Source organism: Carlito syrichta, unplaced genomic scaffold (assembly GCF_000164805.1).
Source record: "Carlito syrichta isolate Samal-C Ts95f unplaced genomic scaffold, Tarsius_syrichta-2.0.1 Scaffold311129, whole genome shotgun sequence".
Lineage (NCBI taxonomy): Eukaryota > Metazoa > Chordata > Mammalia > Primates > Tarsiidae > Carlito > Carlito syrichta.
This window is the reverse complement of record NW_007255225.1, coordinates 314,759-332,551: the sequence shown is the minus strand read 5'-3', so window position 1 is coordinate 332,551 and position 17,793 is coordinate 314,759. Positions and strand designations below refer to the sequence as shown.

Below are 17,793 nucleotides of genomic sequence, written 5' to 3'. Positions count from 1 at the left end.
CTCCCGGAACGAAGGCCGGGGGCGGGGCCGGGGGCCGGCCTGACTCTCCCGGGCAGGGCCCCTGGACGGCCCGAGGACCGCGTCCGCAGAGCCGCGGCGATGGCACCAGCCGGGGGCCCGCGGGCCGACAGGGTGAGTGTCCTCCCTTCCCTCCTCGCGCAGCCCCTGGCGGCTGGGCTCCGAGCGACTCGGGATCGAATCCCGTCGCGGCCCGGCAAACGCTCGCCCTGGCCGGCCTAAGCCTCAGTTTCCCTGGTCGCGCTGTGATGGACTTTCACCAAGCCCTCGCTAGGTGCCAGCCCTGCGCAGAGGGCCTTGCGCAAAGCATCTCATCTTCTCGATGACTCCCGTCTCCCAGGCGAGGAAGCTACGGCTCGGGGAGTCAGGCGACTGGCTGAGGATCCTGAGGCCGGGCGGCGCGAGTCTCACGTCCAGCCTCCGCCTCGGGGTCGCGCTGGAGTTTCCGCCCCTCAGCCGCCTGCACCTGCAGCCCTGGGGTCGGAGATTTCCCACCCACTGTGGATAACCCGCCGCCTGGCCGCAGAGACCCGGGCCAGGCCAGGACCCCGATAGCCGGGCGGGTCCTTCCCCGCCTCCCACCCCGGGGGCCTGCTCCAGGCCGCCCGCGCCCAGTCTGTTGGCCAGATGTGGGCGCTGCCCCTCGGGTCTACACCGGGAGTGGGGAAGGGTAACTGAAGAAGATGGAGAAGGGCTTGGGCTTGGCAAGAGGACGTTCCCAGGACCCGTCAAAGCTCCCCCCGCCAGCCCGGAGATTCGGAATGGGGGGTGGTGTCGGGAATGCACACCACCAACATATTTATGCTAAAATATTAGGAACAGCCAAGGTGCCCTACAACAGGGCACTCCTGAAATTCAGGCTCATCCACTCAATAAATTATGAGGCAGCCGACTGAAAACCTCGAATGGGAACAAAGTGTGTGGCCGTGTCAAATCCCAGCAGGGCATACATCACAGATAATTCCAACTGTATAAAAATATTTACGTCCACACAGCAAGGAGGGACGCCATCATGGTAATAGTACATGAGATGTAGACTATGGGTTTAAAACATGTTCTGTGGTATGTCTTCAGATCACAAAAGTAAAGTGTGGTCCTTGAAGGAAATATGGTTAATAAAAAGTAAAGAATCAAAGAGCATTGTGCTGACTTCTTTCTCTCAACTTTCTCTAAATCTGTATTCATTTCCATAGTTCACTTTTTAGAAAAGTTCTTGTTTTGTTTTGTTTTGTTTTGAGTTGGATTCTCACTCTGTCGCCCAGGCTGAAGGGCAATGACACGCTCCGGCCACTGCAGCTTCAACCTGCTGGACTCAGGTGATCCTTCCGCCTCAACCTCCCAAGTAGCCAGAACTACAGACGAGTGCCGCCACACCCAGTTAATCTTTTGATTTACTGTAGAGACGAGGTCTCACCATGTTGCCCAGGCTGGTCTCAAACCCGCAGACTCAGGCAATCTTCTCGCCTCGGCCTCCCAAAGTGCTGAGATTATAGGCTTGAGTCACGGCACCTGGCTATAAAAGTTCTTTAAATGTTCCATCCCTGTTCAGTTTCTTTGAGGTCTCTGCTCTTGCTATATCAAGGTTGTCACTAATCTGTGTTAATGTGTCCTTGAAAGTGAAGGTGTGAGTGGGAGGGGCTCGTCTCACCTCTCTCCTCAACCAAGGAACAGGCACATTGCCACAGACACAGACACATTGCCACAGACACAGACACCTCCGATTAACTCTTTAATTCAGAAGAGTGGACCCGCTGGCAACTCCTGGTAGAGGGCAGGCAGTTTAGGCAGGTTGGGTCTTCTGGCTACCTCCATTGCAAATGGTGATGATCTCCTCGGAGCATGAATAGAGTGGCCCTGAGGCCAGGTCTTTTTTGGGGGAGGTTAGGAATCTCACTCTATCACCCACACTGGAGTGCGGTGACATGATCACCGCTCAGTGCAGCCTCAAAATCCTGGGCTCAAACAATCCTCCCACTTCAGCCTCCCAAGTAGCTGGCACTACAGGTGCACCACCACACCTAACTTTTTAATTTTTTTTTGCAGGTTTCACTATGTTGCCCAGGTTGGTCTTGAGCTCCTGGGCTCAAGCAATCCTCTCACCTCAGCCTCCCAAGTAGCTAGGACTAACGGCATGTGCCACCACACCTGGCTAATTTTTTAACTTTTTTTTTTGTTGCAGGTCTCACTATGTTGTCCAGGTTGGCCTTGAGCCCCTGGGCTCAAGCAATCCTCCCACCTCAGCCTCCCAAAGTGCTGGAATTATAGGCCTGAGCCGCCACTTCTGGCCTGAGGCCAAGTCTTAAATCTAGAGGTCTTGAGTATTGACATCTGCAAAAGAGGGCATAAATGCAACCCTAAACTCACTACCCAATCCAGGCAGGCTCTCTATTCTATATTCTCCTGTCTTTGTTATTCTAGAGCTGTCTTTAGATCATATTGGTGTAGTAATTAAATGAGGTGGTTAGAATAGTTGTAAGGGGGGGCTCAAAGATGCTCTGAATTCAGACAGTTGACAGTTTATTTGCTTAATGGCTATGTAGGAAAATGACAAATTTGGTGTTGGACAAACATCTAGATAACAAATGAAAGTGTCTATTTTGAGTTGGTATCATGAAGACACAATCAAAATATGTGTTGCAATTTTCTTAAAACTCTAGCTAATTTTCTGTTAGATGACATTTTCTTCTCCTCAGGATGAACACTCTAGCACATGTGACACTTCTGACATTTTCAAAACAGTCCTGTGTCTCTACTAACTCTTGGCACCAATGTATTAAGGGTCTACTTGTTGTTAGGTGATGTATGAGGCAATACAGAGATGCAGTAAGGTGTGTCACCTGCCCCAGTCAACTCACTGTCAGACTAAGGAGATGGGTGAGTGACCAGATGTTTCACTCTACTCAGATGTGGAGGCAGAAAGAGAGGATCTGCAAAGTTAAGCAGGACATAGAGGGGCCCTCCCAGGTGAGACCAGGCCAGGTAGGCAGTCCTCTGGCAGTGATGGAAGATGGCCAAGAGGAGGGTTGGGGTGAAACTGGCCATTCCAATCATTCAGCCCAGTGAGGATGGAGGACGTAAGAGGAACTTTCAGTAGGCACACTTGACATGACCCTGTGACAGACCAGATGTGGGAGGTGAGAGACTAACCTATAACTCCCAAATTTTGTGCCAGTGTGTTTCCCTCGTGGTTAGATGTATAATATTAAATTTGGCTTTTCACATAGTCAACTTACTGAAGTGTGTTGGATTTGCAAGAAGAGATTTTGTACAGAATGACTATACCTCTGATTTTCTTATGGACTCCTCTGTAGCATTTATTTATCACATTTGCTGTGATTCTTGTTGACCTATAGGCCTTCCCCAAAGTAGCCAGACTTTGAGCTTGTCTATCCTATTTGCCTAGAGAATGTGGGAAGGTCTCAGTAATAAGCTTAAAGTTTAAGTCCTTTTTTATGCTTCAAAAATACAAAATGAAAAAAGTGAATTGCATTTTAGAGAAAGAGTAGAAAGAAAGGTGAGAAGCAGAACCAATATTAATATTTCTTCCACATTCAACTAAAATACAGCTTTAGATATCTAATATGGAAGAATAACCAGAGTTGGGAGCTCTCTGACAAAACAGTATTTATGGTTAACAGAGCTCACTCAGCAGGGCTCCGTCCACCACCCCCCACCCCCACCATGTGTGCAGGAACAAGGAAGTGGTGTTGGTGTGGTGCCCTGGCATTTAACCTCCAGTATAGCCCCTTCCCATGCACCATCTTGTATTATAGAGGAGACAAAGTGAAGCACATTGCCAGACTCCTTTGCAGCTAGGATTCTGATGGGAATTGGGATCCCTATCAGGATTCTCTTAGTTGTGGCAGAGAGGGCAGCCCCCAGTGGACCAGTTTAGTAGCATTTTTCTAGGAGTCATTCCTGGAGGCCCAGTGCCAAATGTTTATGCTCCCACATCACTGTATTAAACTCCTTTCTGCTTAAAATAGCTGGAGTGGTTTGTGTTCCCTGCAACTGACCTGGAGAGGGGATAAAGCCCGCATAAACCCACTCCTTAGTTATTTCACTTAGTGGAGACTGGGAAATCCAAGCCATATTTTGCCTCCTGTGTTAGTTTATACTGTTGATGGGCTATCCTCTGTGGGAAGACCCTCACATGACTGCTTTAGTTCCTGGCTGCTCTTACTAGTTTCAGAAATGGCTGAGAACAAGGACTCCTGTGACCAAGATCCAGTTAGCTTCCCTCTATTACATATTGCCTTATGACCTTCCAGTCTTCTGGCAAAAGACTGAAGAAAATGATATGCTAAGTAATATGGCCAAGATGTATCCTCCGTGTCCTAGGAAGCTTGCTTCTGACACCTTGGGCCATTAGCTTTGGGTGGGGATGGAGCAGGAGACATAGCATATCCAGACACTAGAACAGAGCGAGCAGTCTCCCAAATTGTTTCCTCCTTCCTTGGTCATGGAGTTGAGGCTAACTTGAGGGCATCCATCAACATTGTCTCCAGCCTCCCTTGCACAAGGCGGAGCCACGTGGCTGAATTCTCACCGAAGGGATAAGTGTCATTAGATGAGTCACTTCTAGCGTGAGATTTACCAGGCTTTGCTCCTCACCACATGAGCCAGAATATGCTCACGGTTCTGATCCAGTGTCAGCTTTGCTGAAGAGGTTTATAACAGGAAGTCTAGAGGGTGGCACTTCTAGGCATACCCTAGGGTAGGGGTTGGCAACATCTTCTGTCAAGGGCCAGACAGTAAATAGTTTCAACTTTGCAGCCATGCCATCTTGTGACTACTCAGCTCTGCTGCCCTGTGAAAGCAGTGAGCGAGGTCTCTGCCCTTCCAACTGTCTTTACAAACACAGGAGCTTTGCCAGGTTGGGTATATGGGCTGTCACATGTGGGCCGACCCCCGTTGTAGGGGATGGCAAAGTGATGAGCAACTTTTATTTAAAGCTACCGCTTGGGGAGGCCTCTTTGTCACAGCAGCTCAGCTTTCCTCTAAACCCAGCCTGTAGCCCAGTAGGCTGCCTCTGCATCTGCTCATTGTCTCCCTCTGATCCAGGAAGCGAGGGGTATGTGCTGACTTCATAGAGCAGGTCTGGCTGGGAGGGAATCCGAGGCCTGCCGCTGCCTCAGTGTAATGCTGTGTTGGGCTGTGGGCAGATCTGAAATGAACTGGCCTATTTTTCAATACGAGGTTGTGACTTTGACGACTGCAATCTATACAAGAGGGATGACGATTGCTGTGGGGGGAGGGGCTTGTGGTGGGCAGGAGGGGCATCTCTGAAAAGATGACATTTGACCAAAGGCCCAAAGGACGTGAGGGGAGGAGCTGTGCAGGCATCTGGGGGAGGCGTCTTAGACAAACGCCGAACTGCACCGAATATGGTCCTTTAACAAGTCGTGGGTGGGCTAAATAGAAAGGTGGTAAAGCAGAAAGAGAAGAGAGCAGGTGCTTAGAGGATCTGGAGTCTGCTTTTTTACCTACTGAGCTCTGTAGTCTTGGGCAAGGCACAACCTTCCTGGTCTCACTCGTTTTCTGATTTACACGTGGAGATAAGATCTGTCTGTCTGCCCCCTGCTCCCCCCACAGTGCTGGGAATACCAGAGGATGATACATATGTGAACACACTGGTCGGATGCAGGCTTGACTGTGAGGTGAGGTGTCCCTGAGGGTCATGGGCAGTGGCTGTCATGAAGAGGACTTCGTCTTTCTCTCCTAACAAGAGATCTAGGGATGGCAGCCCAGGTCACTACAGCTGCTCACAGATGTCACTAGAAGCCTGTCTTGCATGTGGCCTCCAACAGCTTGCTGCCCGGGGCTACTGCACCCTCAGGCATCATATGGACAGTCCAGACAGAAGGAGAATAGAGACAAGATGGCAGGGAGTGGGAGTCTATGTGGGGAAGCAGAACTTCTCCACAAAGCCTCCACAACACCGTGTCTCCCTGGCCAGCACTGTGCTGCCTGGGAATTGTTTTTAAGTTGGGGACATTGTCTCTCCACACAAAATACACTGGCAAAGGAGAGGAAAGAGAGTACATACTTGTTAGACAACAAGCAGTGTCACCACAAACATGTTAAAAAACCAAATTGATCATGGAATCAGCACTTTTAATGCAATCTGACTCAGAATAAATGTTAATTAAGAAAAAATAGTCGCAGCCCTTTGTGCAAAATAGGTACCTGTGTTGGCCAAGAAATATAGTATGCTCAATCTTTCTGAAATACTATTAGACATGATTTTAGCAGAAACAGAGCTCTGAGAACAGAGTACCACCTTACCAAAAGTTAGAAATCGCTTTTAGGGGAAAAAAATGGAAGGAAGAGGCTTAAGTCGTTTTTCTTTCTCTTTTCAAGGGTATTTTGGAACGTCTGGAGGGTGGGGAGGTTGTGATTGGAGATGGTAGCTTTCTCATCACTCTAGAGAAGAGAGGCTATGTGAAGGCCGGGCTCTGGACTCCAGAGGCTGTGGTGGAACATCCGGATGCAGGTCAGTGCCCATATCACCTACAGTGTTCATCTGAGTGATGGTTTGCTTAAAGCTGATTGAGAGATCAAGAAATGATAAGTGTTTGCAAGGGCTGCTTTGCTTGTCAAAATTGCCAAGATGGGGAAACAATGGCAGTATATGGGCTAAAGCTTATGGAAGAAGATGACCCCCCCCACACACACACACACCTGCATCTTCATGTGCAGGCGATGCTACAAATGACTATTTGCCTTGTAGATATTCAATGTTTCCTTAAAATAGCAAAAAACGGTGTGGCTTCAGTTTCCTTAAAATAGCAAAAAACGGTGTGGCTTCAGTTTCATCCTGCTGACAAGTGCATAGTGGCAGAAAGTGTGTGCAGTGAGGAAGGGTTGTGGTGGTCACCAGCCTGACAGAACACACACAGCCAGGGTCTGGGGACAGGGCAAAAATCAAGCACCATTTTCATCTTCCCCCTGGCTGAAAAACAAAGGGCCCCGGCAGTAGACACTGTGAAGGGATTGGTCAGCAACATCACTCTTTTATTGTGTTTGCCCTCCTAAATTAAAGTGGGAGAATGAAGCCAAAGAATGAAGTGGGTGAAAAAGAGTGCAAGCTGAGAATGGAACTTTTGACTGACTCTGGCTTTATTCATCCATGCACAGTTCCATTTTGGTTCTTGCAGTGAATGACTGTAGGACCTCGGACAACGCTTGATTTCTCCAACCTGTGTCTTCTTCATCTGTTCCAAGGGGCACAACAAAGGCCAGCTGTGAGGCCTCACAAGTTGAGCCATAGGAAATGGCTATGGCCATTGCTGTGGTTTCACCAGACACCCAGGGTTCTGTGGGCAGGCGGAACAGAATTTGATCTCTCTGGGGCTAAGCAAGAAGTTTTAATCTGGTCCAAGGAGAACTTGTTCTTAGTTTTGAAGATCTTTTTGCTCAACAAGAAGGAAAGCATGGCACTGGCAAGGATAAGGATATGGGAGGGGGCTGACAGTGGTGGAGAGAGAGAAAGGAATGACTCTCCGACAGGCCGAGGGAAACTTCCACACTGCTTTTGACATTTCCTCTCTGCCAGCTGCTGAGTAGGCTGGAGGTGGGTGCCATCCATGTATCTTCTGCTCTCTGTGAGAATTCCCTAACCCTACTCTGAGGGTGGCCAAGGCTGACTACAACAGATCAGCTACGCCCTTCACAACACCAGTGTACGAGTAAACCTCCAGACCCAGGAATAGTTGGCAACCAGGCCTTAATCCCTGCAGGTGACAGTACCAGGCTGTGGGGGCCCATCAGCAGGACGCTATGAGGCTGCTCCAAGCAGTATGTCCTGCCCTTGAACTCTGCGGACCTTCTTTTGCAGCCTTTTAGCAGCACTAGGTTTGAGGTTGTGTATGACTGAAGGAAGTGGGAGTGAGTGAACTGCTGCTACTGCTGACCATTTCTGTCCTTTTTATTTATTTTTTATTTCAATTAAAAAACTCAACTACTTTGTAGTTCGTCAGCTTCACATGGAATTCTTGAGAGCCGGATCAAATGTCATGCAGACTTTCACCTTTTCTGCCAGCGAGGACAATATGGAAGGCAAGGTAAACTGTAGCAGGGGGTGGGACAGGGAGGAGAAGGAGCCATCTGTAATAAAACAGCCTCTTCATGGGAGGCCGTGGAATGGCCTGAAGTACCACTAGACTTTGTTACAAAATCCATCAAGTACCTAATGACTGTTATATAAACACATATGCAGCATACACACGCTTTTCTTGCCCCTTTAGGTAAGAGGGGGCAGGACAGAGAGAGAAGAAACCCATCAGAAGGGCATGGTCATCTTTCTGTGTGTCTGTGCTGTTTTGGAGAGAAAGAATGCTGTACTGTGTACATGCTCTTCCCACCTTCTCATTTCACACCCTTTGCTTTGGCCTTGTCCATCTGAGATAGGGAGGTCCTACAAAACACAGCACTCACTGACCTAGAAATGAGAAAAACAATCTGATATCCCATGTTGCCACCTGTTGGCTGTGTGACTTTGTGTATGACATTTGACTGCATTGAGCATTGGTTTCTCTCTGCAAAATGGAGACAAAATAGTGTTTAAGTTCACAGACCCGTTGAGTAGAGTAAAATGATGTGGACATACTGGGAAAGATTCTGCAAATGTAAATATGATGCTTGTAAATGTCAATGCCTGTGTATTCATTCACCCAGCCAACCATCCTTGCATACCTGTTATAGTCCATTCTCTGTGCTAGACACAAAGGTGGTGCAAAGGCATAGTCCCTATTCTGGAGGCTCAGGGTCAAGAGGGAGGGCAAAAGACTAAGCAGTTATTAAAATTCAGTATGGTAAGCACAATATAGAAATATGAGGCTATGAGGACAGAGGAGGTTGTGTCCGATGCTACTGGTCACCTTGTGCTGCCATTTTGCAAGTGGCGTGCACTCGGCTGGCTCATCACCCCTTTGTTATCTGGGATCCTCTACCTGGAGGGTGCCAGGCCCTCCCTCTGGTCTCTTGCTCTCCAACCACAGTGGGAAGATGTGAATGCCGCTGCCTGTGACCTAGCCCGGGAGGTGGCGGGCAAGGGCAATGCGTTGGTAGCAGGGAGCCTCTGCCAGACGTCTGTGTACAGACACCACGGGGATGAAGCCAGAGTTAAAAAACTCTTCCGACTACAGCTGGAGGTTTTTGTCAGGAAAAATGTGGACTTCTTGATTGCAGAGGTAAGCCTAGTCATGGAGGAGAAAGAACAGGCCTGTTTTGACAAGCGCAGTGCACAGTCCCCACATTTTGTTAGCCATTGCATGGCCTCCTCCCATCACATGGATGGTCAGGCTTATGTAAATGCAGTGGTCAAGACTACATCTCCTCCCTTGAACGTCAGCTTCTCTGGGGAGCCAAAGGACAGACCCAGGAGTGACCTAGCCAGAGCCTTTGGTTTTCCAAGGTCTGGGTGACTACAGCAGCTGACTTGGGGACCCTTCCACCTGAGGTGAGAGGAAGGGGTCAGTGACTCAGCAAGCACCCTCCTGAGGGAAAGGTGGGGGAGGCACTGTATGTGTGGGCTGGGGACTGTGAGAAACAAAGCCTGGAGGGCAGTGGCTATGCAGGCTCCCGGGTCCCCCAGGAATGCCTCCTCCACCCATGCCTCGCTTGTACTGTCTCTCTACTTTTGCTCAAGCTCTAACATGAAAGTGACAATTTGAAGAAAGAACCCAGTAAGAATTGGGCACTGACTGGACATGAAGGCCCAGTAGAACATTCTCTTTCCTGTACCCCCAAAAACAAAGCCCTCGTTTCCTTTCCCAACACAGCTGGGCCTACCTGGAGCCAGACCCTCAACCAGGGCCTTGCCCTAGACAAGGAAGTCGCCCCCAGACTGAGATTCCTCCAGTCATTCCCCTGAGCTCTGCAGGAAACATCGCTATCACCCGCACAGGTCTGGCCAGCCCTAGGAAGGGTCACCCACAGATGCCCGCGTGCATTCTGCCCTCTGTGTTTTGCAGATGGATAAGAACACAGCTTTGTTTAAGACCTGCCAGTCATCCTCCACGCTGCTTCTGCAGAATTTTTTCTGACTTAAGAGGGCAGAACAGAGAGGTTTCTGACTTCCCTCAGTTGCTTTGTTCCACTTTTCAGGTGTGGTGCTTGAGGGTTCCTGGGAAGCACCCCTGCAAATGGCGTGGTTTACAGACTGGGTGGCCTTCTCTCCCACAAGGGGCCTCAATCTTTTCACCTGGGGAAGAATTCTGTCTCCCTTCTGACCTTGTGAAGCACTATGAATATCCAACTAGGAGTGAATGTAGAAGCACTTAAAACCGGCCAGGTGTGGTGGCTCAAGCCTGTCATCCCAGCACTTTGGGAGGCCAAGGTGAGAGGACTGCCTGAGCTCAGGGGTTCAAGACCAGCCTGGGCAACTGGGTGAGACCTCGTCTCTATGATAAATCAAAAAATAAGCTGAGTGTGGTAGTGCGCACCTGTAGTTCCAGCTACTTGGAAGGGTCATCTGAACCCAGCAGGTCCAGGCTGCCGTGGTCATGAGCATGCCACTGCACTCCAGCCTGGGCAACAGAGTGAGACACCAACTCAAAAGAAAGGGAGAAAAGAAAAGAAACACTTGAAGCATAAAGCATGACAAACTACCCAGCACTTTCCAGAGACGATCCCAGTCCCTAAGAGATGAGTCCAAAAACTAGTCCAGAATTAATAAAACTTTTCTTCTTTCAAAATTATGATTTTAAATGCTTAATTACTTCTAAATTCTTGGAGCTTTTTAAATTAACAGTCATCACCTTACTGAATCAATGAACCCTGAATGAAAATCTATATATTATTATCATAAGAATAAAAATATTACTCAGAAAGATATTCTTTTTTTTTTTTTTTGAGTTGAAGTCTCACTCTGTCAACCAAAATGGACCACCACAGCCACCACAGCCTTGACCTGCTGTGCTCCGGCGATCCTTCCACCTCAGCCTTCCAAGTAGCTGGAACTACAGATGCACGCTACCATGCCTGGCTAATTTTTGATTTATCGTGGAGATGAGGTCTTGCCAAGTTGGCCAGGCGGGTCTCGAACCCACGGGCTCAGGCAATTCACTCACCTCAGCCTCCCAAATCATGAGATTACAGGCTGAGCCACCGAGCCCGGCTCAGAAGGATATTCTTTAGTCAGTCTGATAGACACACATTCCTTAGCAAGCTTTACCACATATTATATATTTGTAATTTTTATAACCATTTTGCAACATTTTCATCGTGCCCTTTGAAATCTGCTTTCTGTTTGGACTGATAGAAAAAGTGACAATTCTCTTAGTATTTTGAGCACATCGAAGAGGCTGTGTGGGCTGTGGAAGTCTTGAAAGAGACGGGTAAGCCTGTGGCAGCCACCATGTGCATAGGTCCAGAGGGAGACGTGCGTGGCGTGACACCAGGAGCATGTGCTGTGAAGCTGGTGGAGGCAGGTAATTTGGACCCACAGTGTGATCACCGCCCAGTTGCTTGCTTGACATTGTGAGAACAGTGTGGACATAAAATAATTAACCAGAATTAATTTCCTTATCTGCAAATCTTGGGATGTGGCAGGGGATAGCTAATCTCTAAGACACCTTCCCAAGGGCCAGGTCTCTCATGTCTGTGATTCCAGCACTTTGGGAGGCTGAAGTGGGAGGATCACTTGATACCAGAAGTTCAAGGTCAGCCTGGGCAATATAGTGAGACCCCAAAGAGACACCTTCCAACTATTGAAAAATAAACAAACAAGTCAGTAACACAATGTAAAAGTCTTTTATTTCTCTGTGTAGGGGCTTCCATTGTGGGCGTGAACTGCCGCTTTGGGCCCAGGGTCAGCCTGAAGACGGTGAGGCTCATGAAAGAGGGCCTGGGGGCTGCAGGGCTGAAGGCTCACTTCATGGTGCAGTCCCTGGGCTTCCACACGCCTGACTGCGGCAAGGGAGGGTTTGTGGACCTCCCGGAGTATCCCTTTGGTAAGTTCAGGGGCACATTACAGGTCCTGGCATTCCTCCTTGTGAAAAAATCCAAATGGCTATCATTAACTATGGGGCAGTTTTATATTGGAGACCCCATTGGCAAAAGCATTCAATGTTAACCAAAAATGATCTGAAGAATGCATCATCTTAAGCTCCTAGTTTTTTAATTGGAAAAAAGAATGCCTCTCAGAGCATCTATCATCTGAAAGTGGGGACAGTAACAGAAATGCCATAACTCTTGTATGACAGGACTAGAGCCCAGAGTTGCCACCAGATGGGATATTCAAAAGTACGCCAGGGAGGCCTACAACCTGGGGGTCAGGTACATCGGCGGGTGCTGCGGATTTGAGCCCTATCACATCAGGGCAATTGCAGAGGAGCTGGCCCCAGAGAGGGGCTTTTTGCCTCCGGCTTCTGAAAAACACGGCAGCTGGGGCAGTGGTTTGGACATGCATACCAAACCCTGGATCAGAGCCAGGTAGGAACCTTTTCATTAACATTCTCATTATTTCCCTTTCATCTCATTTATTGTGCACACTATGTGCGCACATGGTAACGAAAATCCAAAAAGCATAGAAGTATATGAAACGCAAAGTAAAATTTGCCCAGCCTCCTGACACCAGTCCCATTCCCAGAGAAGTCTTTAGTCCATTTGGGCTGCTATAACAAAATGCCATAAACTGGTTGACTTATAAACACAGAAATTTATTTCTCACAGTTCTGGAGGCTGTGAAGTTCAAGATCTAGGTGCTGGCAGATTGAGTGCTTGGGGAGGGCCAGTTCTCTCCTAGGTCGTGTCTTAGTGCTGTGTAGAAGGGTAAGACAACTCTTTTGTAAGAGCACCAACTCCACTCATGAGGGCTCTATCATCATGACCTAGTCACCTTCTAAGACCCCACCTCCTAACATCTTCACATTGGTGTTAGGTTTCAATGTATGACTTTGGGGAGACACAAACATTCAGACTGTAGCACAGAGGAAGCCTATTTGTCAGTTGCGCTTTGAAGGCTTGTAACGCTATGTCTTATTTCATCCATTTAAAACCGAGAACGCTTTACGAAAGCAGAGGAATTTAAATCTTCCTCCTTTTCCCCTGTTCTTCTTTTCCCAGTTTTGATTCATTGCATTTTTACTTCTTCTGTGGGTTATTTTTTGAAGTTAAAGTTATATATTTAACTACCTATTTCTTACTTCATCAATATAGGACAGGATCTTTTGACCCCACTCTGTAAAATAGGAATTGGTTCCCTTCTGCCTCTTGCTACTTTCTCTCTCTTGCAACCTCTTTGCTTCTTTGAGTTACATCATTACTTTACAGCATCTGGGTTTGTAACCATTATGTTCTGTTCTGTAATGATGACTTCTCTTCCAAGCCTTTCTGTAGGTTGACCCTGAAAATATAAAGCCAATGAATAACATGTTCAATATTATTTTAACTGTTATATTAACAGGCAAGGTTCATGAAATATTATCAGAACTATCTCCTTCCAGGTGTGGTGGCTCATGCCTATAATCCCAGCACTTTGGGAGATAGAGGTGAGAGGACTGCCTGAGCCCAGGGTTTTGAGACCAGCCTACGCAAGTGGCAAGACCTTGCCATAAGAAAATTAGCCAGGTGTGGTGGTGTGCACCTGTGTTTCCAGCTACTTGGAAGGCTGAGGTAGAAGGATCACCTGAGCCCAGCAGGTCGAGGCTGTGGTGGCTGCCAGTGTACTCCAGCCTGAGTGACAAAGTGAGAGACTCCAACTCAAAAAAATTTTTTTAAGTTACTCTATGCCTATAAACCTGCTTAGTTTCTTCCTTTGTTCCTATCTGAAAACACTGACATGCCCCAGAACTTCTCTAGGTACTCTTAGGCAGAGAAAAGCCCCATACTTTACTTAATCGAAAGTCTCAGTTCAGTTATTAGAAGCATTCAGTTTCATGTCACATCAAAATTCAGAGCAAGTTTCACACTTGAAAACCCTTCCTCTGTGCAGCAGAAGCCTTCACCGGCCGGAGCCATTGTGGCCAGGGTGCTCCTACTGTGTCTCTGCCTGCATTTCCACCCTCCCTACCCACCCTGCTGCTTTGGCTTCTGCCTCCCCAGGTTCAAAGTGAGCAGAAAGAGAGTGGGAAGGGCTGAGACTGCTGTTGCCTGGCTGGCACCCTGATGGGGAGACAGCATTCTCTAGACCAGGCAGGTCTTCACAGGCGCTGCAAGGGTTCTTAGAGGCTTCCACTGGGGACATTCATCTGTGCTTCCACCCTCCCTACTCAGGACAGCTTTCGTCCTTCTGTCCTGCAGACACGCCCCTGAGTATCATCTAACCCCATCCAACAGCACCCTCTGTGCCCACACACAAAGCGGCTGGCCCACTGTTCTCTGTAATCTAGATTCTGCAGATCTCAGCAAGGCGAGTAGTCCGACTGGTTCTTGGCCCCTCCTTTGAGACTTCTGCAGAGCGTCTGTCTTGCGACTCCCTTTGGTACCTGAAATTTATCAAATCTTGGTGCCTCCAAAAACTCCCAGTCTAATCCCGTTACACAAGCGACTTTCTTTCTCAACATCCACTGCAGAACAAAGTGGTCTGTATAGGACTGTGGAGAAAGAGAAATAACACAATTTTACAAACTTTGAACCTCTGGTAAGGAGAATGTTCACACTCAGGTTGCTCTTCTTACAATCTGGTTTCCAGGTGCTTTCTAATTAACTTCCTTTTTCACTGTTGAAAGAAAAGTAGCAGTCCTTCACCTTCTCTGAGGTCCTCCCGTTTCTAATTTATTTGGTACAGTTACTTTATTACTGAAGTCATTTTGCTTAGGGCCTCCTGAATGACTGTTGTGTTTTGGATCATTGCACGTGTGACTCCTCTCTCTCTCTATCTCGATATAGATGATAGAGAAAGAGAGAGAGAGAGAGAGAGAGAGAGAGAGAGAGAGAGAGAGGGAGGGAGAGAGAGAGTAGGTAGATAGATACAGATATAAAAAATATATATAATATACTTTGTCAATACAATTTCATCCCCTTTCTGTATTCTAGAAACCAGTCACAATCTCTACTGTTTTCTCTATTCAGTGATTTTGTGCATTTAATGCATTTTCTACTTAATTATTCATTTCAATGTGATTTGAAAGTCTTCATTTTTGAACTGGAACAACTTTTCTCATGTACATTTATTTTGATTGTTTAAAAAAAAATTTTGAGGCAGAGTTTCACTCTATTGCCCAGGCTGGCATGAAGTGTGCAATCATAGCTTACTGCAGCCTTGAACTCCTAGGCTCAAGTAATACTCCTGCCTCAGCCTCCCAAAGTGATAGGATAACAGGCGCATGCTACCCCACCCAGCCAATTTATTTAGATTATAAAGGTAGGCAAGGAGTCATTTAGGCAAATCTTTCTAGTGAGAGATATGAATATTTATCAGAGAATATCATTTTTATAGCTATCATATGTAGAAAAAGAGTATTAAATATAATTAAAAGGTGAGGAAAGCATACTTTGGCAATTATCAAAGTAGTTTAAATCAGTAAGAAATAGCTTGTTTAATTATCATCTGCTAGGAATCCTTGAAACTCATTAGCTACGAGAATTAAAACATTATTCTGTAGAGTAAAGCAAGAAAATACTCTTTGCAACCTGAGTTCCCAAACCTACTAATATTGGCAGAAATTTATGATTATACAAAAACCTGTATAAACCACAGATTTCCGACATTTCACCATCTGAAAACTTTGATTTATTCATTATTTTGCAAGTAAAGTGGAAAAAGATAAAAATATATTTAACACAAAGGTCTGTGACCTTTGTACCCTTCTTTCTTTGTCTAACGAGAAATAAATGCTGACAAAGTAATTGGTATTCCTTTCTGAGTTACTTTTTGAAATTTACACTTTGACTCATTACATTAAAAGTCATTTTCAAACTCTTCTCATTACATTAAAATATTGAGTAGCATTAGAAAACTCAAAATAAATATAATTCATAGAAACATGTAAAATTAAAACAAATTGTCTTCTTCTGAAAGATGGTACAAGACCTAATGCTTGTTCCTGAAAATAGAAATGAGAAGGGGCCTGGGGTTAATGGATTTTGACAGAGATTTTCTATCTGTATGTTGAAACAAAAGTTCCAGCTTAGCCTGGTTACTCATCAAGCTCTGAGTGAGTGAGTGTGTGTGTGTGTGTGTGTGTGTGTGTTGTGTGTGTGCGTGTGTGTATATATATAAACAGGATGCAAAAAAAAAAGTATACACATTTTAAGTATAACGTTTACTCAAAAGATGGCATTAATCAAATGAATGTTAGCATCACCATGTGACAGGCAGGACAGTCAAAGAAAATGGGAGAAACACAGGTGAGCAAACGTCATACTATACATTCCTACAATAATTTAATTTAACGTTGAAAAGTAATACGTAGATAGCATCTCTTTTTTTTTTTTTTTTTTTTGAGTTGGAGTCTCACTCTGTCGCCCAGACTGGAATGCAGTGGCCACTCCTGGTCACCGCAGCCTCGACCTGCTGGACTCCGGCGATCCTTCTGCCTTGGCCTCCCAAGGAGCTGGAACTGCAGGCGAGTGCTACCACGCCCAGCTGATTTATTGTAGAGATGAAGTCTTGCCAAGTTGCCCAGGCGGGTCTTGAACCTGTGGTCTCAGGCAATTCACTCACCTCGGCCTCCCAAAGCACGGGATTACAGGCTGAGCCAGAAAACATCTCGTAAAATGTGTATACTTTTTTGGGCACCCCTGTGTATATACACACATACACATGCACATATGTATATGGCATGTTGGACTTACAAAATTGGCATGACTCTTTTAATTAATTAATTCCACATATTTTAAACATAGGACTCAAAGGGAATATTGGGAGAGCCTGCTGCCAGCTTCAGGCAGACCTTTCTGTCCTTCGCTGTCAAAGCCAGATGCCTAAGCAGGAGTGAAAGACAACTTGAAGTGACGGAACAGAAAGGAGTACCCTCAAGCCCCACTGGCCATTGTCCTCAGCCAACTGCCATCTCCCACTGAAGCTGCTGATGTTGCAGCCCCTGAGGTCAAGTCTGCCCTGCTCCCCGAGCTCCAGTGGTCAGAGCCCACCACAGGTGCTGCAGGAGGCAAGGAAGCTGAGAGGCCCACAGCCTCCGAGGACCTCCTGTCCAGAAATACTGCAGTGCACGCCTACGGAGACCATCAAGAATAGTCAAACTTGTCCTCGAGGTTGAATTTGACACTTTACAATGATCAGAAGTCACCGAGAACCACTCTAGTGAATAATTCAAGCTCCTTGGCTAGGTTAGAGGGAGACGGAGTGACACACTCAACTAAAGCAATGCGTCCTCCTTTCTTCATCATCCCAAAAGAAAAGATGCAAAAATCATTTGGAGCAATGGCAGGATTATTGCAATAAGTGTATATCTTTCCAAAGTGATCACTTTTTTTTTTTGAGTTGGAGTCTCACTCTGTCGCCCAGGCTGGAGGGCAGTGGCATACTCCTGGCCACCGCAGCCTCGACCTGCTGGGCTCCGGCGATCCTTCCGCCTCAGCCTTCCCAGTAGCTGGAACTACAGGTGCACGCTACCACACCCGGCTAATTTTTTGATTTATTATAGAGATGAGGTCTCGCCAAGTTGCCCAGGCGGCGGGGTCAGGCAATCCATCCACCCACCTCAGCCTCCCAAGGCGAGGGATTACAGGCTGAGCCACCGAGCCCGGCTGTGATCACTTTCAAAGATTATTTTGACTTAAAATAACAGGTTTTAGAATTTTTTAAAATGTGCCTGCATAATCACAAATAGCTAGGTTATAAACCATCTAAGGACAAAATAAAGAATC

General features: G+C 46.9%; 1 protein-coding gene across 2 annotated transcripts; it reads left to right on the top strand.

Annotated features, from left to right (window-relative positions):
- The first annotated feature begins 74 nt into the window (after positions 1 to 74).
- BHMT2 (betaine--homocysteine S-methyltransferase 2) lies at positions 75 to 16,929 on the top strand. 2 transcript variants are annotated; one of them, XM_008068511.2, is made up of 8 exons: positions 75 to 132; positions 6,382 to 6,514; positions 7,993 to 8,084; positions 9,021 to 9,212; positions 11,306 to 11,453; positions 11,793 to 11,975; positions 12,228 to 12,456; positions 16,813 to 16,929. In XM_008068511.2, the coding sequence occupies exons 1-8, from the start codon at positions 100 to 102 to the stop codon at positions 16,892 to 16,894; spliced, it is 1,092 nt and encodes a 363-aa protein (XP_008066702.1). In that variant the 5' UTR covers positions 75 to 99; the 3' UTR covers positions 16,895 to 16,929. The 2 variants fall into 2 exon arrangements, with proteins under 2 accessions (XP_008066702.1, XP_021573471.1); XM_021717796.1 differs by lacking the exon at positions 9,021 to 9,212 and having other exon boundaries at positions 93 to 132.
- The last annotated feature ends 864 nt before the right edge of the window (positions 16,930 to 17,793 follow it).

Excerpts from the sequence above, each read along its gene's own strand:
- BHMT2 (XM_008068511.2), top strand. The coding sequence starts at position 100 with ATGGCACCAGCCGGGGGCCCGCGGGCCGACAGG. Across the intron at positions 6,515-7,992 it reads GGTGGAACATCCGGATGCAG|TTCGTCAGCTTCACATGGAA; the intron begins GTCAGTGCCCAT and ends ACTACTTTGTAG. Across the intron at positions 12,457-16,812 it reads AAACCCTGGATCAGAGCCAG|GACTCAAAGGGAATATTGGG; the intron begins GTAGGAACCTTT and ends TTTTAAACATAG.